This window comes from Chlorocebus sabaeus, chromosome 1 (genome assembly GCF_047675955.1).
Source record: "Chlorocebus sabaeus isolate Y175 chromosome 1, mChlSab1.0.hap1, whole genome shotgun sequence".
Lineage (NCBI taxonomy): Eukaryota > Metazoa > Chordata > Mammalia > Primates > Cercopithecidae > Chlorocebus > Chlorocebus sabaeus.
The window spans coordinates 55,665,577-55,692,859 of NC_132904.1; the positions used below are offsets into that span (position 1 = coordinate 55,665,577).

Genomic DNA, 27,283 nt, shown 5'->3' on the forward strand with positions numbered 1-27,283 from the left:
ACCTCTGCCTCAACCTCAAGAGATTCTTCTACCTCAGCCTCCCGAGTAACTGGGACTACAGGCGCACGCCACCATGCTCTGCTGATTTTTGTATTTTTAGTAGAGACGGGGTGTCACCATATTGGCCAGGCTTGTCTCGAACTCCTGACCTCATGATCCTCCTGCCTCAGCCTCCCGATGTGCTGGGATTACAGGTGTGAGCCACCACACCTGGCCTGAGATCTATTTTTTCATTCATAATGATCATACCTGCTTTAAAATTCCTGTTTGCTAATTCCAGTATTTGAGTAAACTTAGGGTTGGTTTCTGTTGATTGACTCGTCTCTTGAGAATAGGTCGTATTTTTCTGTTTCTTTATATGCTGAGCAGTTCTGGATTGTAAAGAACTAGATTCTGTTACCTCCCTCCAGAGAGCATTCTTATTGTATTATTATTATTGTTATTATTTTTAAGTTAACTGTTTCCCTGTAGTGAGTGGCAACTTAAATCTCAGTTCAGTTCTTTTACCCTTAACTTGGCTGCTTGGGGTCTGCTCCATGCATGCGTGGTTCAGGGATCAGCCAGATTTGTAGGCAGAGTTAGTACATAGATTTTTGGGTCTTCCCTTCTGTGGTTCTCTCTGGAATTTCCCTCTTTCACTTCCCAGCTGCTATGGTTTGCCTTAAAATTTGTCCTCTGGTTTCTTAAGCTAGTAAGATTATGAGTTTTTCAGTTTTACCCACACCTCTTATGACAGACAGGTACTTGCCTGACTGGAAGCCATAAAAAATGGAAACTCACCCAGTATCATTACCTTCTTCTAAATGATGACCTTTTTCCCTACTTGAGAATCTTCTTGCTTTTTAATTCTCCAGACAAGCTCATACTTGTCTGCAGGAAAGTTGGTCTGATGGGAGCTACTCTGCCATGACTGGAAGCAGAACCTCTGTGAACTAGATATAAAGTATTCTGTTGATAAAATCAATTTTTTCCCGTTGCAGTTTCACAGATCTTTATATTACTCTCCCTATCACCTTCAAGAGGCCAGATATAAAAATGTCTTTAAACTGGGTGTGGTGGTGTATGCCTTTAAGGGAGGCTGAAGTCAGAGGATTGCGTGAGCCCGGCAGTTTGAGACCAGCCTGGGCAACCTAGCTAGATCCTGACTCTACAAAAAAATTTAAAAAATTAACTGGGTGTGCTGGTCCCAGCTACTCTGGAGGCTAAGGTGGGAGGATAGCCTGAGCTCAGGAGGTTGAGGCTGCAGTGAGCCGTGATTGTGCCACTGCACCCCAGCCTGGGCAACAGAGTGAGACTCTATCTCAAAACAACAACAACAAATGTCGGTTTGTTTCTGGCTTGGTCAAAGCAGAACAGATAAAAATCCTATTAGAAGTTCTTGTAAGGCATGTATGGTTTAAAAAAAATCTTTTATGATTGATTTGAACTGTACTTCCTTGGAAGCAGATTCATAAGGATAGACTGACACGTAGTTGACTACTTTTGAAATTGTTCTTAGAAATGGGCTTAAGATCTGATATCTAGATCTGCTGATGTTTGTATAATCTGTATGTGTTGGACAAATAATTTGTTGTTGTTTCTAGGACAATAGGACAGTTGTGGTAGTGATGTCATATTCCTAATATTGTTTGAATTTCCAGGGATCTAAATAATTGAAATTTAAGGTACCTGTGATACACGGGGTTCAGGAGGTGGGCCTGTGTAGGTGTTTCTGAGGATTAAGTTTTCCTACTGTTTCTTCCTTTTTTTTTTTTTTAGATGGAGTCTCGCTGTGTCACCCAAGCTGGAGTGTAGTGGTGTGATCTCAGCTCACTACATCTTCCATCCCCTGGGTTCAAGTGATTTTCCTGCCTCAGCCTCCCGAGTAGCTGGGATTACAGGTGTCCGCCACCACACCCAGCTAATTTTTATATTTTTTTAGTAGAGATGGAGTTTCACTATGTTGGCCAGACTGGTTTCTAACTCCTGACCTCAAGTGATCCACCCACCTTAACCTCCCAAAGTGCTGGAATTGCAAGCATGAGTCACCGTGCCCAGCCCCTTACTGTTTATTCTTAAAACTCAGCCCTGAGTAAATGATGAGTGAATCATTTCAATAAAAAAAATCTTAGGTTTGTGAATCCCCTTCTCTTACCTTTTTGGCACTCTTTGTGGAGTGACTGAAATGAATATGATTTGTTTTCAGGGCCCTCATACTTCTTTATACATCTCCTTTCCCCTTGTGGAGAAGATACTTTGCTCTTGCTACTGGTCTAGTCTAATTCACAGAAGGACGTTTGTCTAACTTTGGCACCCCGTATAGTCCTTTATTCAGAACTGGACTCTTTAACAAGACTTCTTCCCTTAGCTGATTTAAAGAAGGGGCAAATGTGGAGAGGTGGTGGTGGGGACAGAGGCTTTAACAATTACTTCTCCCGTGATTCATAGCCTTTCTCTCCCTTTTGACCACACTTCAGATCAGATGGTCATGCTCACCTTTGGCGCCATTCTTCTTCTCACTTTTTAAAAGTTCTCCCCTTAATCACTCAGCTTTCCTATCTTCTCACACGTGCGTGTCATGTCTTAGGGAGCATCGTACAGCCATTTAGATGAGATCAGGCACATTTAGGGTAGTTATGGCCATAGAGGCCTAGAGCCATTTTAGGAAGGCATCTTTCCTTCACAGAGGACAGTGATTCCTCTCTATGTTGTGATATTTCATGGTTTTTTCTGAGGGGATTTTCTGGCTAGTTAGGAATAAATGAGCACACGATAACTGAAAGTGAAGAAGCTTAAGAGGAAGAAACAGTTATCTTCTTTCAGACATGAATGCAGTTTAAAAATACATCCCAAGAATTTCAGACTGTAGACGAGATCATTATGTCAGCTGCTTGCTGCTTAATTACTTTGTACAGTAAGTGCAGGCTTACCATGAGTGGGCTCTTTGCAGGTGTTACTGAAAGCTCTGAGCCTAGCTCTACATAAGCTGTAGGCCTTTGTTGCTGCAGCTATTACCAGCTGCCTGCTGACTTTTGCCAGTCTTCTTTAGTGAAGATTACCAAATGTATTTTGAGGGATGAAATTTGCTCAAAAAGAAAGTTTCAGAAGAATTTGTTTGGAAGAAGGATCAGGAAATAAGAGGAATGAAATTATGGCACTTGCTTTTAATAACAGAAAGAAGGTTGGGACCTATCAGAATTTGAAAATTGTGAATAAGTGAGCTGCTGCTTCTGATGTTGGACAAAACCTCAGAGAAAATAGAGGAGACATTGTAGTTATAAAAGCAATAACTTTCTGACTGGACTTATTACTAGTTTCTGGAACAGGTGCCTTAGAGTTATTATAAACTTTTCTCTTTTAGAAACTTTTGAGGTGCCTCTGGGATTGATTTAGGGTAAAGGACTTTCTGACTTAGGTGCATCTCATCCTGTAATTGTGAAGAATGCATCCTCCTTAATAACCACAAGTCCCTTTAGGTTCCAGACCAACTAAAAAAACTGTATTTGTAACAGAATTTATTCTATCAACTAGAACATACAAACAGGACCCTGTGCCAGTGTGCTCTGAATGGTTAGGCCATGTAGGTGAAAGATCTGGAGCCTCCCAGATAATAGCCTTCCTGTGAAATGGTTATTTGTATATGTATGTTCTTTTCCCTGTATATTTGACATTGAGATCATTGAGGGTATGTGCTTTGTCTGGTTCATCTCTATTCCTTGCAGTATCTAAGTCCCTTGATTACTCAGTAAACAGGTAATACAATTCAATTGACTTGTCCTTGATTGTTTCCCATATGTTTCCTTGACACCTAAAATTTATTTGTTTGAACTGTTTATATGTGTTTAATTTGTCCCATACTCCCCAATTCCTTAGGAAAAGCAATATTTGGGACAGTATACTTTTAGATAGAGCATTAGTGACTTTACAGTAATTTGGTATCAGTTGAGCTCTTCATTCTACTATACCGTATTATAATGTTTTTCAAACTGAATTGTGATCATTAGTAGGCCTGCAGTCAGCATTTTTAGTTTTAAAGATATAGAGTAGGAAATATGAGAGGACATTATATATAAAGGTAAGTATTGTTTTGTGAAATTTTTGCTTTAGGTAAATTTGTGTATACACATATACATGTATATGTTTATTGTTTCATAATGTAAAATGTAATTTGTACTGGAATAATGGTCAAAAAAGTTTGAATAACACTGCTTTATTGTAATACTCTGTTATTTCATTTATCATATAGCATTATGCCAGTACATACAGGCTTCTAAAGCCAGGGATGGTGCCAGCCCTTTCATTTCAAGTACGACTGAAGGTAAAAACAAAACAAAATTGAGAACACCCAGAGCTTTCTAATGGTTCTTACATATGTCTCTCCAGTGGCATTTTGTAACCTTTGACCTTCTAACTTTCTTGTGCCTTTTTTGACCAGTAGATTATTCAGATTTGTATCCCTCTAGGTGGTGGGTTCTTTGGTTCTTTCTCTCTTCACTTTAATGTTCTTATTTCAATATACTCAAGTGTTTTTAGGAGGGGGAATGGGAAAACAAAGGACAGTTCCGGAAATTTCAAGTAATTCTGAATTGACAGAATATCTCATTATATTTACCCTGAAATCTGCTTTGTTAATGTTCTTATATCTTTTCGTTTCTTTGTATTTTTCCCAGAGATCATTGAAATGCGTAGTTTATTCTGAATTTTAAGTAAAATACGCTTCTGTGATGTTTTTAGTTGACTTTAAGCAAATTAAACCTGACTTTCAGGGAAAAAAAAAAGATAGATACAATCCTTGTCATTCCTTGTGCTTTCTCATTCTCTTCCAAGAAAATTAACCATTGGGTTTGTAGTAATAGTTTCATTTTGAAGAAGAACTGACAGCTAGTGATGTCTAACATTAACCATGCTATACTTTTTCAGCTTCTTTACTGACCTAATAACTTTAATGCCTTTCCTATTCTTATTCTTAGATGGTTGGCATACTAACCCCCTTGCCTTCATTTCTGTACCTTGCTGGACTACCAAGCTCAGATGTTTGTAACCCCGTGACTTAAAGGGATTTTGTAGAGATGATTTGCTTCATTCTTTTTCTTACAGGAGAAAATTTTGAGCAGACACCATTGAGACGAACATTCAAATCTAAGGTCCTTGCACGATATCCTGAGAACGTAGAATGGAATCCCTTTGACCAAGATGCAGTAGGAATGGTTAGTATTTGTTAGCCACAAGTATAAGATAATTTACAGAGTAATTTTTAATAGGATTGTGAATTCAGGCTGTGGTAGCAGTGGTACCACCAAATACCAATAACTTTTGAAGAAAGGATTATAACACTAGTTGTTTATTATTCCGTATTTTGGTCAAAGTATCAAATATTCAGAATATATTAACTATGCAAAAAGTTATAATGTGTTTCTGTTGTGTCAGAGAAATACATAGTATTGTGTCAGTGAACTTATTTTGTGGTCCTAATTTATTGATTATTTATTGCATTGAGATTATATGATGAGTTAATTTTAAACTTCACTAGTTTAAAATTGTTTTCTCTCATTCTGCACTGAATGTATCTGAGTAATATGACAGAAGTGGATATTTTTGTTTCATCATAATTTTATTTTCATTTTTTTGTTTCATCATAATTTTAGATAGGAAAGCATTTAAAATCTCACATGGAAGAATATACCACTATGAGTAAGCTAACCTTTATTGAATATTCACCTTGTGCTAGGCACTCTAATAAGCATTTTACATGAATTAATTTATTTAATCCTCTTGGTACTCCTTACATGGGTAGTATTAAATAAACACATACACACGTACATATTTTACAGATGAAGAAATTAAGATCCAAAGAGGTTAGGTAATGTATTCAAGCTCGCATGGCCAGTAAGTAGTTGAGTTGGAGTTTGAGCACTGTAGTCTGGTTCCAGACTTCTGCTGTTAACCTTATCTTTGTACTGCCTCTGTTGCATTTGTTTTTGAGGCAGAGTCTCACTCTGTCGCCCAGGCTGCTGGAGAGCACTGGTGTGGTCTCTCCTTACTGCAGCCTCATCCTTCTGAGCTCAAGTGATCCTCTCACCTCAACCACCCAAGTAGCTGGGACTACTAGTGCACGACACTATGCCTGGCTACTTTTTGTATATGTTTTTTAATAGAAACAGGGTTTTGCTATATTGTCCAGACTGTTCTCAAATTCCTGGCCTCAAACAGTCCGCCCACCTTGACCTCCCAAAGTGCTGCGACTATAGGCGTGAGCCACTGCACTTGGCCTTCTATTACATACTTAACAGCATTCTGTAGTTTTTAGAGGATGGTCTTGTTTGATGCACACAAAAACCCTGTGAAGTAGGGAGAGGAAACTGTATTATTTATTTCACAGATGAAGAAACTGTCTTTGAGAGACTTAAGTTTTTTGACTCCTAGTCTAGTGTTTATTTCATTTTAACATGCTATATTCTAGAAATACCTAGCCTTTGGGAAGTCAAGTTTAAGGCTAATAGATATAATATAATATAGGCCCTTGTATTTGTTAACCCAGGCTATTATATTTTATTTGTATAGCCAGGTTCATGTAAAACTGGAAAATGGGAACTGATTGATTCAGGTCAGTTCGATTAACTATCCAAGTTTCTTTATATAACCCATCTGAATTAGAGTGAAAACAGTACATCTTTATCCTGATTATGTCATCTCCTTGGTTTATATGAAATGAGCATACTTTTTGATGTGAAAATAAGTTTTACTAATGACAAAATTTTGTGAGGTGATAGTCCAATACTATTTACAAGTTTGTTTTATTTTTAGGTATAAAGTTGCATCTATCTGGTTTTTAGATATATTTCTAGCATCATCTCCTAATATACATATCTTACTCTCTGTCTTGCTGTCATGCTTAACCACCTACCATTTCCTAAATTCTCCAAGTTTTCTTTTATCTCCATGTCTTTGTGCATTTTATTCTTGTCCCCAAAATATCCTTCTGTCCCTTGTGTACCTGATGAACTCTAACATTACCTTTCTTTGGCAACAGAATCTTGCTCTGTCACTCAGGCTGGGCTGCAGTGCATGATCTTGGCTCACTGCAACCTCTGCCTCCTGGGTCAAGTGATTCTTATGCCTCAGCCTCCCAAGTAGCTGGGATTATAGGCGTGCACTGGCACACCTGGTTAATTTTTGTATTTTTAGTAGAGACAGGGTTTTGCCATGTTGCCCAGGCTGGTCTTGAACTTCTGGCCTCAAGCGATTCACCTGCCTTGGCCTCCCAAACTGTTGGGATTACAGGTGTGAGCCACTGCACCTGGTCCGTTTTTGTAGCTTTTTTCTGATATTCCCAGGCTGAGTTGTCTGTTCTGTGTTCCCATAGTACTTTGCATATACTTCTGTATATCCCTGATGACTGCATTATGATTTTATTTACTTGCGTGTCTTGCATTAGAAAGAGAGAGCTTTAAGCCAGATACACTCTCAGCTTAGTAGGTGCTCTATAAATAATTAAATAGTGATGGTATTCTGAAAGAGGATCGCCAGTGAGTGTTCTTACTGCTTATTGCCTTGTTGTCTTTTGCAGCTATGTATGCCCAAAGGGCTGGCATTCAAGACCCAGGCTGATCCCAGGGAGCCTCAATTCCATGCCTTTATTATCACAAGGGAGGATGGCTCTCGGACATTTGGGTTTGCCCTCACATTTTATGAAGAGGTGACTAGCAAGCAGATCTGCAGTGCGATGCAGACCCTCTACCACATGCACAATGCTGAGTATGATGTCCTACATGCTCCCCCTGCTGATGGCAGAGACCAGAGCAGCATGGAGGATGGTGAAGACACTCCTGTGACCAAACTGCAGCGCTTCAACTCCTATGACATTAGCCGGGACACTCTCTACGTCTCTAAGTGCATCTGCCTCATCACGCCCATGTCTTTCATGAAGGCGTGTCGGAGTGTGCTGGAGCAACTCCACCAGGCGGTCACTTCACCTCAGCCCCCTCCACTGCCCCTTGAGAGTTACATATACAACGTACTCTACGAGGTGCCACTCCCACCTCCTGGCCGGTCCTTGAAGTTTTCTGGGGTCTATGGGCCAATAATCTGCCAGAGACCAAGTACCAATGAGCTTCCCCTATTTGACTTTCCCGTCAAAGAGGTTTTTGAACTGCTCGGGGTGGAGAATGTGTTTCAGCTTTTTACTTGTGCCCTTCTGGAGTTTCAAATCCTGCTCTACTCACAGCGTAAGTCAGTGCTTACTAGAGCCTTCTGCCTGCCTCAGGCTTCCTTTCTTTCCATGTTCAGATACAGTGGGGCTGACTGTAAATGTTAAGAGCTATTACAGTTTAAGCAAAACCCAGATCTTTTGCAGGTAGGTGGTGGATGGCAAATTGATGGACATGAGAGGGCCGGTATTTCTGATTAACTGTCTTCATAGCCTTTTGCTGGGCATTCCAGAACACTGCTTCCTATGTCCCTTCTGAATGAAGTGAAAAGAGGGGTGGGTAGGAGGTGGTGGTCACAGAAAGCTGACTTTCCATCAATTCTGTTCTGTCATTCTGCAGAGTTATTTCTGCCTCTTCCTTAGCCTAGTAAAATTGAGGATTCACAAAGGATAATCATTTATATATTGAGAAAATGTGAATGTGTTGCTTCTTTTTGTTGTTTACTTAACTGAATTGTTTTTATAAATGGGAGGTTGAGTGTAAGCAGCATATTTGGACAAAATAGTAAAGTAGATTAGAAAGAAACAGATGCTTACTTAATGAACCAGGCTAGTAACATGAAATTCATTCATTCAGTACATGTTTACTGAGAGTGTACTATGTGCCAGGCATTGTTTCAAGGGTAGTGGTGGACAAGATAGAAAAATTGTTGCTATAGTGGAACTTAAATTTTAGTGGGGGAAGAGAGATGATTAAACAAATACATAAAATATGTAGTTTGTAAGGTTCTTAATAAGGGCTATAAAGAAAAATAAAACAGAGAAAGGGATAGTATTTGGGGAAGAGAAGTTCCAATTTATAATAGAGTGGTTAGGTAGGCATACCTGAGTGACCTGTTAATATCTGTAGGAAAAGTATTCCAGGCAAAGGGCACAGGTCTTATAAATGGTCTAAGACAAGAATGTGCTTCATGTGTTCAAGAACAAGGAAGCTGGGTGGATGGAATGGAGTGAATGAGCAGGAGTATAGTAGGAGATAGTGTTAGAGACTTAACTGGAGGCCAGATTGTATAGAATCTTGTAGGCCATTGTAAGGACTTTGGCTTTTACTCTCAGATGGCTCTTAGATAGCCATCAGAGTTTTCAATTTTTTTTACTTTTTATTTTAAAATAATTTCTAGCTTATGGAAGAGTTGCAAGGAGTGGGCAAAGGACTCTTGTATACCCTATGCCAAATTCACCAATTGTTAACATTTTGCCACATTTGCTTTATTACGGTCTCTCTCTGTGTGTGAACATAACTGAACCATTGAGAGTTATTGTGACTCCTAAATTCTCATATGTTTATTTCCTAAGAATAACATTCTCTGAAATAACTATCATTGATCAAATTTGGAAAACCTAACATTGAGACAGTACTATATTGAAGTTTCTCTAGTACCTGATAATGTCTATTATGATAATTTTAAAAAATTTCTTATTCAGGATCTAGTGCGATATCTTGCATTGCTTTTAGTTGTGAGTTTCTCAGCCTTTGTCTTTCATGACATAGACATTTTTGAAGAGTACAAGCAGGTTATTTTATAGACTGTCCCTTAATTTGGTTTTGTCTGATGTTTTCATGATTAGATTCAGATTATAAATTTTTGCCTAAAATACCATAGAAGTGATGTTGTGCTTCTCTCAGTGCATTATATTAGGAGACATATACTGTCAGTTTTCATGATTACAGGAGGCAGGCATATGATGTCATTTTGTCTCATTTTTGGTGATAGTAATCTGCTCACTTGGTTAAGATGGTGTCTGTGGTTTCTTAACTGGAAAGTTTTAATTTTTCCCTTGGTAATTAACACGTAAGTTGTGGGAGATACTTTGAAACTAATTATTCTGTTCTTTAAAGTTTTGCGTAACCATTTCTTTTTTAGTTTTTATTTTTTTGTATTATATTTGCAGTTTATGGATGCCTAATAGTTTAGCATCTATTGATGTTTCTATTCTGACTCAGTTTTTTCAAGGATAGTAGCAAAAAGGTGATTTTCTTTTTCTTTTTTTTTCTCCTTTTGAGGCAGGATCTCACTCTGCTGCCCAGGCTGGAGTTCAGTGGTGCCATCATGGCTCTCTGCAGCCTCATCCTCCTGTGCTCAAGTGATCCTCCCACCTCAGCTTCCTGAGTAGCTGGAATTACAGGCACGCACCACCATGCCTGGCTAATTTTTTATTTTTTGTAGACATGGGGTCTCACTATGTTGCCCAGGCTGGTCTCAAACTCTTGTACTCAACCTCCTGCCTTGGTTTCCCAAAGTGCTGGGATTACAGGTGCCACTGTGCCCAGCCTTAAATTTTTGTTTTTTATTTTTTTGTAAGAAATAGTCTTACTCTATCACCCAGGCTAGAGTGTAGTGGCACAATAATGGCTCACTGCAGTCTTGATATCCTGGGCTCAAATGATCTTCCCATCTCAGCTGCCCGAGTAGCTGGGACTACAGGTGCCCACCACCATGTCTGGCTAATTAAAAAAAAATTTTTTTTTTGGTAGAACTAGGGTCTTGCTTTATTGCCCAGGCTGGAAAATAGTGGTTTTTAAACTTTATCTGTATTTATTAATTGGAATTATACCATAATGAAGAATGTTTCTTTCTCCTTTGTTTATTATTGTATGGATTCATAGATTTTTATTTTACTCAAGTTATAATTCACTCTAATTATTTACTTTGATGCTCAAATTTCCCAGATTTGGTCCACGGACAAAAGAACGGACCTCCACAATGGCAGGGCTTTTGCTTTTTGCTCACTGATGGATCCCAAGCACTAAAACCGTGGCTGGTTTATAAAGGTGCTCAATAAATGTTGTTAAATGAATGAATAACTTAGGCTTTTAACAGGATCACTCTGGCCATTATATTAAGAGTATATCCCCAAAGGGAGAATGAGCAAAGAGTTCTGTTAAGAGGTAATTTGTAATAATCCAGGTGAGAGGTGATGTCAGTTAGAACTAAGGAGGTAACAGTGAAGTGGTGTGAAATGGTTGGGTTCTGGATACAGTTTGAAGGTGAAGTAATGGAAACTATGTTGAACTCAAGAGCACATACCTCATATAAAGTGGACAGCCACTAATTAGCTCCAGTTAATTCCTTGTGGGTATACTGGCCTGATGTTACTAAATATTCCAATATTTCATGAGGACCCAGATTTTTTACATGAAATCTCTGATTTTTAAATATTGGCAATAATATTCTTTTTAAACACTGCAGGCCAAACAAAAAGCATCTGCTGGCTGAATGTAGTTCCTGAGGCTTCACTTTGCAACTTCTAATTTAAGATACGAAGTTACAGCCTCCTGTCTCTGGGTGAAATACAGACTTGGACAAATCATATTGCTTTCCTAGCTATTTCTTGACTGGAGCTTCATAAAAATACTTTGAAATGGAGACTTAGTTGAATAGGGAAGAACTCTGGTTTCGAACAGAACAGAGAGGAGGAAACCAAACTGTATAGAGTGTTAGAAGATACAGTAGACTTTTAGGTACCTATAAGGCAGTGGGGTGTTTAGAGGCAAGGAAAGGAGGATTGAAACAAATATGATGAACACAAGGGAAAAATAACATTCTTTCATCTGAATTTCTTTTGTATTTCCTAGAATATGGGTTCTTGTATCCATAATAAAAATTTTAAGAGGTTTGAATGTAATTGAGGTAGTTAATATGTAGAATTGAATTGAACTTAGGACCTAAAGTCATGCTCAGCATGGACAAGAGAAAGCTTTTTCTAGAAATTCCTGGGTATTGCTGAGGCCAAAGTGGAGTGGATTACTTTTCATTGGATGTAAGTTATGCTTTTTGTTGTTAATAGAGTGCTTTAAACAATTTAGGTTGGTTTTCTTGAAATAGTTTTTATTAATGATCCAAAGGCATCTTCCTTGTATGGATAAAAATCACTCTGGCCAAAAACAAGCTGTCACCACTGCAGTTGATTTTACCTGCTGCGTGTCCTGCCCTCTGAATAGAAAAGAGGTGTTACTTGAGGAAAAGGAATGCAGGCTGAATTGTAAGATTCTGAAAGTATAACCCTTTGGAACGCTGAATTGGCAGTTTTAAGCAGTGTTTTCTTTTTGGTATAGGTCATTTTATTTACCTTTGGATAATATTTATTCTTTAGTCCATATAGAAATAGTGTTTTTTTAATAGCATAATTTTTAATTGGTTGTTTAAAAATTATTACTTTTTTTTTTGAGACAGGGTCTCATTCTGTCACCTACACTGGAGCAGGTCTCATTCTGTCACCTACACAGTGTAGGTGACAATCATGACTCACTGCAGCCTTGACCTCCCCAGACTCAGATGATCCTCCCACCTCAGCCTCCTGGGTAGCTGGGACTACAGGCATATACTGCCGTGTCTGGCTAGTTTTTGTATTTTTTGTAGAGATGAGGTTTTGCCATGTTGCCCAGGCTGATCTTGAACTCCTGGGCTCAAGCAATCCACCTTCCTTGGCCTCCCAAAGTGCTGGGATTACAGGCATGAGCCACTGCACCCGGCCTTATTTTAAAATTATATGCAGAACAGAAACTCTTTATCTGAAGTGGCCTAGTAGAGTAGTTGATTGGAAACCAAAAAAGTCAGTTAAGTCACAGAATCCTAAAAATGATATACACAATTAATTTTATAGTTAATTTTGTAGTTAAACTATTTATTATTTGTTATTTTTGGGATGGAGTTTTGCTCAGTCGCCTAGGCTGGAATGCAGTGGCACAATCTCGGCTCATTGCAACCTCCGCCTCCTGGGATCAAGTGATTCTTCTACCTCAGCCTCCCGAATAGCTAGGACTACAGATGCACACCACTGTGCCTGGCTAATTTTATTATTTTTAGTAGAGACAAGGTTTCACTATGTTGGCCAGGCTGGTCTGAAACTCCTGATCTCAGGTGATCCACCAGCCTCAGCCTCCCAAAGTTCTGGGATTATAGGCGTGAGCCACCACGGCTGGCCTAAATAATTTAACTTAAAACGTATAACTGTATAGTCACTAATCTTTGATGAAGGGTCCAGGCATTTCTCATGATTATGAATTCACAAATCAGGTATCTGCACTCCTTGCATAAACCACACCCATAATGCATTGACTAGATTTCCTAGTTACTTTGCTTTACTTTTTTTTTTTTTTTAGGTGGAGTCTTGCTCTGTTACCAGGCTGCAGTGCAGTGGCGTGATCTTGGCTCATGGCAGCCTCCGCCTCCCGAGTTCAAGCAATTTTCCTGCCTCAGCCTCTTGAGTAGCTGGGACTACAGGTGTGCACCACCACGCCCACCTAATTTTTGTATTTTTAGTAGAGATGGGGTTTCACCATGTTGACCAGGATGGTCTTGATTTCTGGACCTCATGATCTGCCCGCCTCGGCCTCCCAAAGTGCTGGGATTACAGGTGTGAGCCACTGCGCCCAGCCCTGGTGACTTTTTTTTTTTTAAAGTAGAGTGATAACTTAAAGAACCTTGCAAAAGAACATGAGCAGAGACTACTTCTAGATTTTTGTCGTATTCCTTAGTTTTTTATTCTTAATTGTTTCATGGTATGCCTAATTCAATTACAGTGTTTTTTAGTGACTTTGTATTACTGAGTCTTTTAAAAGCATTTAATTTTGTTTCCAGAGAAACAATCCAGTAATAAGTTCAGCTAGCACAGGTTTGGGAACAAATGAGTGGGAGCAATGTATGCTTTACTCAGAGTGGGGAAAATCAATTGGTAAAGTGAGTTGGCTAAGTGGAGGCTGATAAGAAATCTCCAATGATATTTTACTATCTAAAGTAGTCTTTTACTGTAAAAATAATGATTGCTTAAGGCATATAATTAAAATAATTCCAAAGGGAATCAAATATTTTCTTCTCTTCATATAGTAGCTAGATATTAAATTTTTTGTGTATCCTTAATGAAAACAATAGTTTTAAAAAACAAATAAATAATATGTGCACAAATAATGCAGAGAAAGTTGAAAGTTCCCCCCAACCCCCTTTTTTTTAAGACGGGGTCTCAGTCTGTTGCCCAGGCTGGAGTGCAGTGGCGTGATCTCAGCCCCCTACCGGGTTCAAGGAGTTCTTGTGCCTCAGCCTCCCGAGTAGCTGGGACTACAGGTGCGTGCCACCACACCTGGCTAATTTTTGTATTTTTAGCAGAGATGGGATTTGCCATGTTGGCCAACCTGGTCTCAAACTCTTGACCTCAAGTGAACTGGCCACCTTGTCCTCCCAAAGTGTTGGGATGACAGGCGTGAGCCACTGTACTTGGCCCCTTTTTCTTTGATCTAGTATCCTACCCCTGAGAAGTAATCTCTTAATTTTTAAAAATTCCCTTTTTTCCTGTATTTTTAATAATGCACTATATATATATGTGTGTGTGTGTGTGTGTGTGTGTATATATATATATTTATTTTATTTTATTTTTTTGAGATGGAGTTTCACTCTGTTGTCCAGGTTGGAGTGTAGTGGCGCAATCTTGGCTCACTGCAACCTCTGCCTACTGGGTTCAAACAGTTCTCCTGCCTCAGCCTCCCGAGTAGCTGGGATTAGAGGCACATGCCACTACACTCAGCTAATTTTTGTATTTTTAAGGGGTTTCACTATATTCACCAGGTTGGTCTTGAACTCCTGACTTCAAGCAATCCACCCTACCTTTGCCTGCCAAGGTGCTGGGATTACAGGCATGAGCCACCACGCCTGGCCCAATGTACTATTTTTTATGTTAGGTGTTAAATATACGTGTATTGATTTTAATATTCTTTAAATTATACATATACACTATGAAATCTGTATGGTATATTAAAATAAAACTTGAGGCCAGGTGCGGTGGCTCATGCCTGTAATCCCAGCACTTTGGGAGGCCGAGGAGGACAGATCTCTTGCGATCAGAAGCTCAAGACCAGCCTGACCAACATGATAAAACCCCATCTGTACTAAAAATACAAAAATTAGCTGGGCATGGCGGCACACACTTGTAATGCCAGCTACTGAAGAGGCTGAGGCACGAGAATCACTTCAACTCGGGAGGCAGAGGTTGCAGTGAGCGGAGATCACACCACTGCACTCCAGCCTGGGTGACAGAGCAAGACCTTGTGTCCAATAAAATAATAAATAAGTAAATAAAATAAAACTTGAAAAAAGGCATTGCAAGAATGTAAAGTGATAGAAATTTACAGCATTAGAGGAGTCTACAGTGATGTGTGTGACTTCTACCTCTGCACCCTGGTTCTCCTTCAGGGAGGTTACCACTGTTTTCCGTTTCCTTGTAGACATAGCTGTGTATATACTATATATATACTTTTTAAAAAGAACACAAATGAGGGCATACTAATCATTGTTTTGCAACCTCCCAGGATAGTTTATAATTGTTTGTAAATACGTAGGAGCTGCCCTGTTGTTTGTTTAGAGGGGGCTTATTTATAGAGTGATTCCAAGTCTGATGTCTTTATCTGCACATACAAGTCATAAAAATGGGCCGGGTGTGGTGACTCACACCTGTAATCCCAGCACTTTGAGTGGCCGAGGTGGGCAGATCATTTGAGGTCAGGGGTTCAAGACCACACTTGCCAACATGATGAAACCTCTTCTCTACTAAAAATACAAAAATTAGCCAGGGGTGGTGGCGTGCGCCTGTAATCCCAGCTACTGGGGAGGCTGAGGCAAAAGAATCGCTTGAACCTGGGAGGCAGAGGTTGCAGTGAGCTGAGATTGCACCATTGCACTCCAGCCTGGGCGACAAAGCGAGACTTTGTCTCAAAAAACAAAAAAAGTGCTGGGATTATGAGTTTGAGCCATTACACCTGGTTTAAAAGACATTCCTTTTTTTGTTTTTTGAGACAATCTCACTTAAAAGATATTTTTAATGCCCAGTAGATTCCAAGAGTTTTAGCAGCTGTGTGTTTCAGAAACTGCGAAGAAGACCAAATATACGTATTTATCATACTAGTAAAATTATCTACAGGTTATGCTCTTCTTTGATTAGCTAGGAGCAAGGTGATAGGCAACTTTCAAAGCTTTATTAGTGAGCAAATGTAGGATGTTTTGCTAAACTTCTACCTTAATACTTTTCAGCTTCTGTTCCCTTTGTACCGAGACTTCTTCATTTCCTAGAAAGTTTTTTGTTCCTTATAACTACTTTATGAACCAACCTGTGATTTAAATGGTGGGGTGGGTTTTTAGTGCATAACATCATTTTAATTCCTATGACAGCTCATTTGAAACCAGCTATTCCAGAAGGATTTTACTCATATGATTTAAAAATGTATATTTCTGCTTTGTCCTTAAATGCCTGAAACCATCATATCATTTGTGAATAGTAATTTGTAAAATTTAAGTTTTAGGCCAGGAGCGGTGGCTCACGCCTGTAATCCCAGCACTTTGGGAGGCTGAGGTGGGCGGATCACCTGAGGTCGGGAGTTCGCGACCAGCCTGACATGGGGAAACCCTGTCTCTACAAAAAAATACAAAATTAGCTGGGGTGGTGGTGCATGCTTGTAATCCCAGCTACTTAGGAGGCTGAGGCAGGAGAATAGCATAAACCCGGGAGGCAGAGGTTGTGGTAAGCCGAAATCGCACCATTGCTCTCCAGCCTAGGCAACAACAGCGAAACTCCGTCAAAAAAAAAAAAAAAAAAAAAGTTTTAGTCAATTTTATTGGCTTTACCAATATATTTATTAGTCATTAAAAAAAAAAAAGGCTGGCTGGGTGCGGTGGCTCACGCCTGTAGTCCCAGCACTTTGGGAGGCCAAGGTGGGTGGATCACGAGGTCAGGAGTTCAAGATTAGCCTGGCCAAGATGATGAAACCCCATCTCTACCAAAAATACAAAATTAGGCAGGCGTGGTAGTGGGCATCTGTAATCCCAGCTACTTGGGAGGCTGAGGCAGGAGAATCACTTGAACCCGGGAGGTGGAGGTTGCAGTGAGCCAAGATGGCACCACTGCACTCTAGCCTGGGCAACAGAGCAAGACTCCGTCTCAAAAAAAAAAAAGGCCTAGAAATTATACTCTGAAGAGAAGCCAAATACTGACCACGAGCCTTCCCTTTAGGCTATGATATGATCTCTGATCTATAACAAGAGTTTTGAGTCACTAAAGTCAGTCCTCTGGGTCTTTCAAGTTCTAGGGAAGCCTTTTTTTTTTTTTTTTAGGAGTCTAGCTCTGTCACTTAGGCTGGTGTGTGCAGCTGTGCAGTCTTGGCTCACTGCAACCTCTGGCCCCCAGGTTCAAGCGATTCTCACATCTCAGCCTCCTGAGTAGCTGGGATTACAGGTGCATGCCACCGTGCCCTGCTAATTTTTGTATTTTTAGTAGAAACAGGGTTTCACCATGTTGGTTGGCCAGTCTGGTCTCGCACTTCTGACCTCAGGTGATTCACCTGCCTCGGCCTCCCAAAGTGCTGGGATTACAGGCGTGAGCCACCGCGCCTGGCCTCTAGGAAGGCTTTTTATTGAAACGTTAAAATAACATTTTTATGCTGTTCTCATTCAGGAAAGGTTGCCAGGTGAAGGGCAGACTTGGCTAGTGTGGAAAACCAGCTTCTGCATGCTTGATTTTGCAGGCAAAGCTCACATAAGCTCCTTATAGGATGTTCTACAGAAGTATCTTAGTGAGAAATGAGCCTGTTTTTGCTTCCATGCTGAATGGAGACCCAGAACTACTGTTCTTTCTTTTTGTTCAGTTCTCCTACCCCCTTTCTTAAGAGGATCTACTTAACGTTCTGGGGTAGTATTTGGAGCAAGATGTCATTAATTATTTTTGTTGTATTTCCGTATTAGATTTTATTATGAGCAAGGACCTGTGTGTGTAGGTATATTTCTTTTTTCTTTTCTTTTTTTTTTTTTTGAGACAGTCTCTCTCTCTGTCGCCCAGGCTGGAGTGCAGTGGCCGGATCTCAGCTCACTGCAAGATCCGCTGCTCAGGTTTACGCCATTCTCCTGCCTCAGCCTCCCGAGTAGCTGGGACTACAGGCGCCCGCCACCTCGCCCGGCTAGTTTTTTGTATTTTTCAGTAGAGACGGGGTTTCACCGGGTTAGCCAGGATGGTCTCGATCTCCTGACCTCATGATTCGCCCGTCTTGGCCTCCCAAAGTGCTGGATTACAGGCTTGAGCCACTGCGCCCGGCCGTGGAGGTATATTTCAAGGGTCTCTTGGTTGTCTCTTGGACACCCTCATGGGAATCACATTGAGCATACCCTTGCTGAAGTTTATCCTGATCCTTTCTAAATAAGAGATTGTATCGAAAGTTTTAACTTACTGTTTTGAAAGCAAGTGCCTTGTTTTTAACTGATTTGTGTGTGTGCTTTTTTTTGTTGTTGTTGATCCAGATTACCAGAGACTGATGACTGTGGCAGAGACGATTACAGCTCTCATGTTTCCTTTCCAGTGGCAGCATGTCTATGTCCCTATTCTCCCGGCTTCTCTCCTGCATTTCTTAGATGCCCCTGTTCCATACCTGATGGGCTTGCATTCCAATGGCCTGGATGACCGCTCAAAGCTGGAGCTGCCTCAAGAGGTGAGAGCTTGAGTGTTGGTGCCTCTGGCCTCAATACAGGACTGGGGAGAGAAGGGCTTTGGGATGAACCCAGCATGCATGATGTTACCAAGTTTATTTTCTTTTATTTTGGTGAGTATGAATAACTTTTCAGGAAAAAAGTAAAAACAATGAACATTTAGTTCAATTTATATCATCCCAGAGACACTTACTATCTTTATCAACTGACATATGTACATTGTAATTTCTGTATTTATACTATTGTTTTTGTTTTGTTTTGCTTTTTAAGAGACAAGGTCTTGCTGTGTTACCCAGGCTGGGTGCAGTAGCATGATCGTAGCTTACTGTAGCCTGGAACTCCTGGGCTGAAGTGAGCTTCCTGTCTCAGCCTCCTGAGTAGTTGAGACTAAAGGAGTGTGCCACGACATCCAGCTAATTGTTTTTTTTATGTTTTTTAGATGCAGGGTCTCACCATGTTGCCCAGGCTGGTCTCGAACTCCTGGGCTCAAGTAATCCTCCTGCCTTGGCCTCCCAAAGTATTAGGATTATAGGCATGAGCCACTGTGCCTGGCTAAGAAAAGAATTGATTTAAAATATGTATTTCCTATTCCATTCTAAATAGATTTAAAGCATGATTAGAAATAAGATTGTTTTATTTTTAATTGTTTTAGAATTACCAGCAGAACTAGTATGTTACTTTGTGGCTGTTGTGAAACTAGCTGCAGGGAAGTGCTTTCCTACTTTGAATTTCTTAGTCACGAGAAAGGCCTGGGAAGCAAACTTTGGAGTATACATACACTGGTGTCACCACAGCTCTTTGTTTCCTCCCTCCACCAACCTTTTTTTGGGGGGTAGAGATTTTTGTATATAACTGAGGAATATGAGTGAGGGGCCCCAAGAAGAGAGCATTCTCACGGAACTGGGTCTGGGCAGCACTGTGTCATTGGGCATGACTGGGCAACATCTTTGATGAATGCCCTGATAATTAGACCATGTCTGTGATGTTTAAATTATAGTCAAATGCATCTCTTTGCTCTTTTCTCTCTTCTTTAGTTTTAGAATCAAAATGTCTTCCTTGTCTTCTTCCATTTCTGCCCTTTTTTCTTCTTTGACTTTATAGAGCATTGTGCTCTTTGGGGTGGAACAATATTAATTAAGGTAAAAAAGATCTAAATGATGGATAAAATCATTGAGTTGAGATAATATTGAAGTTTTTTGTGTACTTGCTTACTGTACTATACATATCCATGAAGAGTGGACTGGAGAAAGAAGAGCTGTTTGTTGTTTGCTTTAAACAAATGTCTATTTAATATTGATACAACTTAGTCAACCTAATTATAATTCTGTAAAGTCACAAAAAGAACAATAACAGAAAATTATTGAAGGTGGAAGGCCAAAGAAGCTATTTACTAAGCTATGTGCATAATTTAGTAAATAGACCACTAAGCAAGAAGCCAGATTTCTCAGTTTTATTTTCCTCTTTGGCATCAGCTTTCTTTATACTTGGGGCAAATTCTGATCCCTCTAGGATTTTTCAACATTGTTGCCTATGTACTTCATGTATACGGGTATATGAAGGGACCTCTGAGGGATCAATAGGTTTCTTAATGGGACTGTTGAAGAAACAATGGGTTGTTTAAGAAACCCAAAAGTTGGCTGGGCGTGGTGGCTCACGCCTGTAATTCCGTCACTTTGGGAGGCTGAGGCGGGTGGATCACCTGAGGTCAGGAGTTCGAGACCACTCTGGTCAACATGGTGAAACCCTGTCTCTACTAAAAATACAAAAAAATTAGCTGGGCATGGTGGTGCATGCCTGTAGTCCCAGCTACTTGAGAGGCCGAGGCAGGAGAATTGTTGAACTCCGAAGCCAGAGGTTGCAGTGAGCCGAGATCATGCCACTGCACTCCAGCCTGGGTGACAGTGTGAGACTCCACCTCAAAAAAAAAACAACAAAAAACAAAAAAGAAACCCAAAAGTTCTTTCTGTTCTGGGCTATTGGAGCCTCCATGTTGCTGTATTCCCCATCCCTGCTGCAAACTTTACATCTGAGCTTCTGGCCTCCCCTGTAGTCTGCTTGGGAAGGAGTGGTGACAGTGGAACAGTAGAATTACGTATGTGTACTTCGTAAGTGGTTATTGGGTTTCAGAGTCCCAGTTCATCCACCCTTTTCTTCTGAAGGTCATACATTTGTGGGAGCAGTTATATAGCTAGGTATTTTCTACCTTGATTTTTAGCAGATAAACTCTAGGGTATCTGAGCCTGTGTAGTTCCTGTGGAAAACCTTAGGCTGGGGGAGAAGAGCTGGCTTTGAAAGACAACTTTGGGGTATCTCAGAAGTGACATGTTTATAGTAAAAAATCCTAACAGTGCACAAAAGCATAAAGAATAAAATTAAAATTACCTCAAATTTTACCACCCAGAGAGAACTCCTTTCAATATTTTGATGCACATCTTTAAAGTATGTGGTGTCTTTTAACTGCAGTCTTAGAAGGAAGCTTTGGGGCAGTGTATTAGTTCATTTTTACACGGCTGATAAAGACATACCGGAGACTGGGCAATTTACAAAAGAAAGAGGTTTAATGGACTTATAGTTCCATGTGGCTGGGAAAGCGTCACAATCATGGCAGAAGACAAGGAGGAACAAGTCATGTCTTACATGGATGTCCGCAGGGAAAGAGAGAGCTTGTGCAGGGAAACTCCCCCTTATAAAACCATCAGATCTTGTGAGACTTTTTCACTATCATGAGAACGGCATGGGAAAGACTTGCCCCCATGATTCAACTACCCCCCACTGGGTCCCTCCCACAACACATGGGAATTTAAGATGAGATTTAGGTGGGGACACAGCCAAACCATATCATTCTGCCCTGGCCCTACCAAATCTTATGCCCTCACATTTCATAACCAGTCATGCCTTCCTAATAGTTCCCCAAAGCCTTATTTCAGCATTAACTCCAAAGTCCATAGTCCAAAGTCTCATCTGAGACAAGGCAAGTCCTTTCCTTATGAGCCTATAAAATGAAAAGCAAGTTAGTTACTTGCTAGATACAATGAGAGTATAGGCATTGGAGAAATAAAGCCATTCCAAATGGGAGAACTTGGCCAAAAACACAGGGCTGTAGGCCCCATGCAAGTCTGAAATCCAGCGGGGCAGTCAAATCTTAAAGTTCCAAAATGACCTCTTTTGACTCCATGTCTCACATCCAGGTCACACTGATGCAAGAGGTGGATTCCCTGGCTGGGCGTGGTGGCTCATGCCTGTAATCCCAGCACTTTGCGAGGCCGAGGTTGGTGGATCACCTGAGGTTGGGAGTTCAAGACCAGCCTGACCAACATGGAGAAACCCCATCTCTACTTAAAATACAAAATTGGCTGGGCATGGTGGCGCAAGCCTGTTATCCCAGCTACTCGAGAGGCTGAGGCAGGAGAATTGCTTGAACCTGGGAGGTGGAGATTGTGGTGAGCTGAGATTGTGTCATTGCGCTCTAGCCTGGGCAACAATAGCGAAACTCCGTCTCAAAAAACAAACAACAGAAAAAGAGGTGGGTTTCCATAGTCTTGGGCAGCTCCACCCCTGTGGCTTTGCAGGGTACAGCCTCCCTCCTGGCTGCTTTTATGGGCTGGTGTTGAGTGTCTGTGACTTTTCTAGGCACACAGTGCAAGCTGTCAGTGAATCTACCATTCTGGGGTCTGAAGGATGGTGGCTCTGTTCTCACAGCTCTGCTGGGCAGTGTCTCAGTAGGGACTCTGTGTGGGGGCTCTGACCCCACATTTCCCTTCCGCACTACTCTAGCAGAAGTTCTCCATGAGCTCCCTGCCCCTGCAGCAAACTTCTCTCTGGGCATCCAGGCATTTCTGTACCTCCACAAAAATCTAGGCAGAGGTTCCCAAACCCCAATTCTTGACTTCCATGTACTTGCAGGCTCAACACCACGTGGAAGCTGCCAAGGCTTGGGGCTTGTACTCTCTGAAACCACAGCCTGAGCTTTATGATAGCCCCTTTTAGCCACAGCTGGAGCAGCTGGGATGCAGGGCACCAAGTCCCTGGGCTGCACATAGCTTGGGGACCCTGTGTCTGGCCCACAAAACCACTTTTTCCTCCTAGGCCTCCAGGCCTGTAAAGGGAGGGACTGCTGTGAAGACCTCTGACATGCCCTGGAGACATATACCCCCATTGTCTTGGAGATTAACATTTAACATTCCTTGTTAGTTATGTAAATTTCTGTAGCAGCTTGACTTTTCTCCTCAGAAAATGGGATTTTCTTTTCTATTGCATTGTCAGGCTGCAAATTTTCCAAGACTTTTATGCTCTGTTTCCCTTTTAAAACTGAATGCCTTTAACAGCACCCAAGAGACCTCTTGAATGCTTTGCTGCTTAGAAATTTCTTCTTCCAGATACCCCTAGATCATCTCTCTTAAGTTCAAAGTCACACAGATCTCTAGGGTAGGGGCAAAATGCCTCCAGTCTCTTTGGTAAAACATAACAAGAGTCACCTTTGCTCCATTTCCCAGCAAGTTCCTTATCTCCATCTGAAACCACCTCAGCCTGGATTTCATTGTCCATATCATTATCATTATCAGCATTTTGGTCAAAGCCATTCCACAAGTCTCCAGGGAGTTCCAAACTTTCCCACATTTTCCTGTCTTCTCCTGGTCCTTCCAAACTGTTCCAGCCTCTTCCTGATACCCAGTTACAAAGTTGCTTCCACATTTTTGGGTATCTTTTAAGCAGCACCCCACTCTACTGGTACCAATTAAATATATTAGTCTTTTCTCATGCTGCTGATAAAGACATACCTGAGAGTGGAAAGAAAAAGAGGTTTAATGGACTTAACAGTTCCTCGTGGCTGGGGAAGCCTCACAATCATGGCAGAAGGCAAGGAGGAGCAAGTCACGTTTACATGGATGGCAGCAGGCAAAGAGAGAACTTGTGCAGGGAAACTTCCCCTTATAAAACCATCAGAACTCTTGAGACTTATTCACTATCACGGGAACAGTATGGGAAAGACCTGCCCCCATGATTCAACTATCCCCCACCAGGTCCCTCCCACAACATGTGAGAATTTAAGATGAGATTTGGGTAGGGACACAGCCAAACCATATCCGGCAGGGCTGGGGAAATTCACCTGGGACTGTGTAAGGGGTCATCATCAAGGTAGTAAGGTGGGGCAAGCTTGGTTTATAAAAAGGTCTTTCTCCAGAGGGACAGAGAGTGTACATTTCCTAGTCCCCCCAATCAGAATTCATCAGTTACTGCCGTCTTTGGGCATCAGAAGTCTGTAAAAAGCTTTTTGTTCCTTTTTGTACCAGCACATGAGCTCAGCTGGCTCTGAGCAAGTGAAAGTGCTGAGCTGCCTTTGTGAGGCATCCTTTGTCTTATGCTTCTCTTTGGAGCTTCGTTGTCTGAGTTCAGGAAGGAGGCATTTCATCCACAGCTGTATTACAGAATTAAGCAAAGGATATTAAAGGGGTACCATTTTTTTTCTGTCTTGGACCCTTCTTTCCTACTTTCCCCCCATTTTCTCAGGACACTCCTTCAATAGCTTTTTCCCAGTCATCTGTGTGTTGAACTTCTTTTCAATGACTAACATGAAGATAGACTGACTGGCTGTTTTTTGGCATTTATAGCTGGCTGTTTTTTGGCATTTATAGCTGGCTGTTTTTTGACATTAGGAACTGAGCATTGGGAAAGATCATTGTGACCTTGAGTGGAAGATATTTGGGAGACTTCTTGGGATTTGGGGGATCCATGTGATCACTATCTCAGAGCAGCTAACTCTACCCATAATCCCTCTCAACAAGGCAGGAGGTTAACAGAGGAAAACTGATCACTTGGGGTTCAATACCTCTTCCAGGCTACTCTCCCCAAAGCTGTTATGTAAGAACTAACCCCTCATCAGCTGAGGAAAGAGGATGTATGAGGAGTTGCTAGTATTTTGTAAGTACTTCTGTGTGCTAGAGCCCCTCAGTATAGTGGGAGGAAACAGCACGAGGCTATTGTATGAGTCTAGTAATTTGCCTTTTTACCACTCCCTCCTTTAGCCCAATTCTTTCTTTCTTTCTTTCTTTTTTGTTGAGATGGAGTCTTGCTCTGTTGCCTAGGCTGGAGTGCAGTGGTGCCATCTCAGCTCACTACAACCTCTGCCAGTCATCAACTCATGGCTACTCTTCTGTGTAAATCCTCCTCTCCACTCCACCTCGTGGATTATTTTAAAGCAAATCTTACACAGTATTATTTTGCCATCCAGATATATTCAGTATGTACCTCTAACAGGTTTTTTCCTGTTTTTTTTTTTTTTTTTTAGACAGAGTCTCACTTTGTTGCCCAGACTGGAGTGCAGTGGTGCAGTTATAGCTCATTGCAACCTTGAACTCCTGGGCTCAAGCAGTCCTTCTCAGCCATCCAAGTAGCTGGAATTACAGACGTGTGCCACCATACCCAGCTACTTTTAAAATTTTTAGTAGAGACGAGGTCTTGCTATGTTGCATAGTCTGGTCTTGAGCTCCTGGACTCAGGCTCCCAAAGTGCTGAAATTATAGGTGTGAGCTACCATGCTCGGCCCATAAGACTATTTTTAAAACATAAAAGTGGCTTTTAAAATTAAATTTTCAACATCTCTCAATTTTTATTTATTTATTTGAAACAGAGTCTCAGTCTGTCACCCAGGCTGGAGTACAGTGGCATGATCTCAACTCACTGCAACCTGTGCCTCCTGGGTTCAAACAATTCTCGTGCCTCAGCCTCCTGTGTAGCTGAGATTACAGTTGTGCACTGTCATGCCTGGCTAATTTTTGTGTTTTTAGTAGAGATGGGGTTTTGGCATGTTGGCCAGGCTGGTCTCGAACTCCTCTTGGCCTCAAGCGATCCACCCACCTCAGCCTCCCAGAATGCTGGGATTGCAGGCGTGAGCCGCTGTGCTCAGCCTCAAATTTTATTTTTGAGTATAGTATTATGTTAACCTATTTATTTATTTAGAGATGGAGTTTCATTCTTGTTGCCCAGGCTGGAGTGTAATGGTGCCATCTTGGCTCACTGCAATCTTTGCCTCCTGGGTTCAAGCGATTCTTCTGCCTCAGCCTCCCAAGTAGCTGGGATTACAGGCATGTGCCACCATGCCTGGCTAATTTTGTATTTTTAGTACAGGTGAAGTTTCTCCATGTTGGTTAGGCTGGTCTAGATCTCCTGACCTCGGGTGATCCGCCTGCCTCGGCCTCCCAAAGTGCTGGGATTACAGGTGTGAGCCATCGCGCCTGGCCTATGTTAACCTTTTTAAATGGACAGCGTTTGTCCCCAAAACATTTGTTGAAAAATTCATCTACAATGCATGGATCTTGCATTGGGCCATTCTTGTATTGCTATAAAGAAATACCTGAGACTGGAGATAGATATATATGGATATATGGATATATATATGGATATATGGATACACATACACACACACACACACAGACACACACACACACACACACACATATATGTTTTTTGAGATGGAGTCCCTCTCTGTCGCCAGGCTGGAGTGCAGTGGCACAATCTCGGCTCACTGCAACCTCCACCTCCCAGGTTCAAGCGATTCCCCTGCCTCAGTCTCCCAAGTAGCTGGGACCAAAGTAGCGAGACTGGATAATTTTTAAAGAAAAGAGGTTTAATTAGCTTATTGTACTGCAGACTTTATAGAAAGCATGGTACTGGCATCTGCTTGGCTTCTGGGGAGGCCTCAGGAAGCTCACAATCATAGCTGAAGGTGAACGGGAAGCAGGGATGTCACATGGCCAGAGCAGGAGCATGAGAGAGAGTGGTTGGGAGGTGCCACACACTTTTAAATTAACAGACCTTTTGAGAACTCAAACTGTCACAAATATAGCACCAAGTCATGAGGGATCCACCCCCATGACCAAAACACCTCCCACCCGGCTCCACCTCCAGCACTGGAGATTATAATTCAATATGAGATTTGGGCAGGGACAAATATTCAGGCTATATTCAAGTCTATTCAAGATCTTTTCTATTGGATTATTGCTTTTGTCTATTTTAGAATCTAGTAAGGCAAGTCTCCCTTCAATGGTCGTGGCTATTTTTTTCTTTTATTCTTCCAGACAAAATTCAGAATTAGTTATTAGATAACACCCTTCAGAAAAAAATCTTGCTGAGATTTTGGAAATATTTACATTAAATTAACAAGTAAATTTGGGATTATTAGCATCTTATGGATTTTTTTATCCATTAATATTGTATATATGTCCATTCAGATTGTATATTTCATGATGATTATAACAATGTCGATTAACATTTATTATGTACTGTGTGCCTGGCACTGTGCTAAATCCTTGACATTTATTGTCATATAATTCTCAGAACAAATCTGCGACATAGGTAATAGATAATTATCCCTGTTACATGAATGGAACAGAAGCACCCTTAAGCATTTAATAATGTGCTGCAATGAAGGAAATGTTGTCTTGGCTAGAACAGGTTCATGAATATAAGATAAATATGAAAAAGTGAAAGACTTTTGTAATTTATACCTGCAAGAACATTCCAACAGGGACAAGAACTACGAAGTATTTAAATATATATTTACACACACATATTTTTATTGACACATAATTATACATATTTACAGGGTATAGTATATTTCAGTATATGTATGTAATGATCAGAT

General features: G+C 41.0%; 1 protein-coding gene across 2 annotated transcripts in view; it reads left to right on the top strand.

The window, feature by feature from the left end:
• The window catches only part of DENND5A (DENN domain containing 5A), a 127,885-nt gene that overhangs the window by 56,007 nt on the left and 44,595 nt on the right, over positions 1–27,283 (top strand). For both annotated transcript variants that reach the window (XM_008007293.3, XM_037999737.2), the window contains exons 2-5: positions 4,226–4,297; positions 5,077–5,186; positions 7,547–8,204; positions 18,457–18,644. In XM_008007293.3, the coding sequence (XP_008005484.3) occupies positions 4,226–4,297; positions 5,077–5,186; positions 7,547–8,204; positions 18,457–18,644 (1,028 nt within the window). The remainder of the gene's footprint in view (positions 1–4,225; positions 4,298–5,076; positions 5,187–7,546; positions 8,205–18,456; positions 18,645–27,283) is intronic.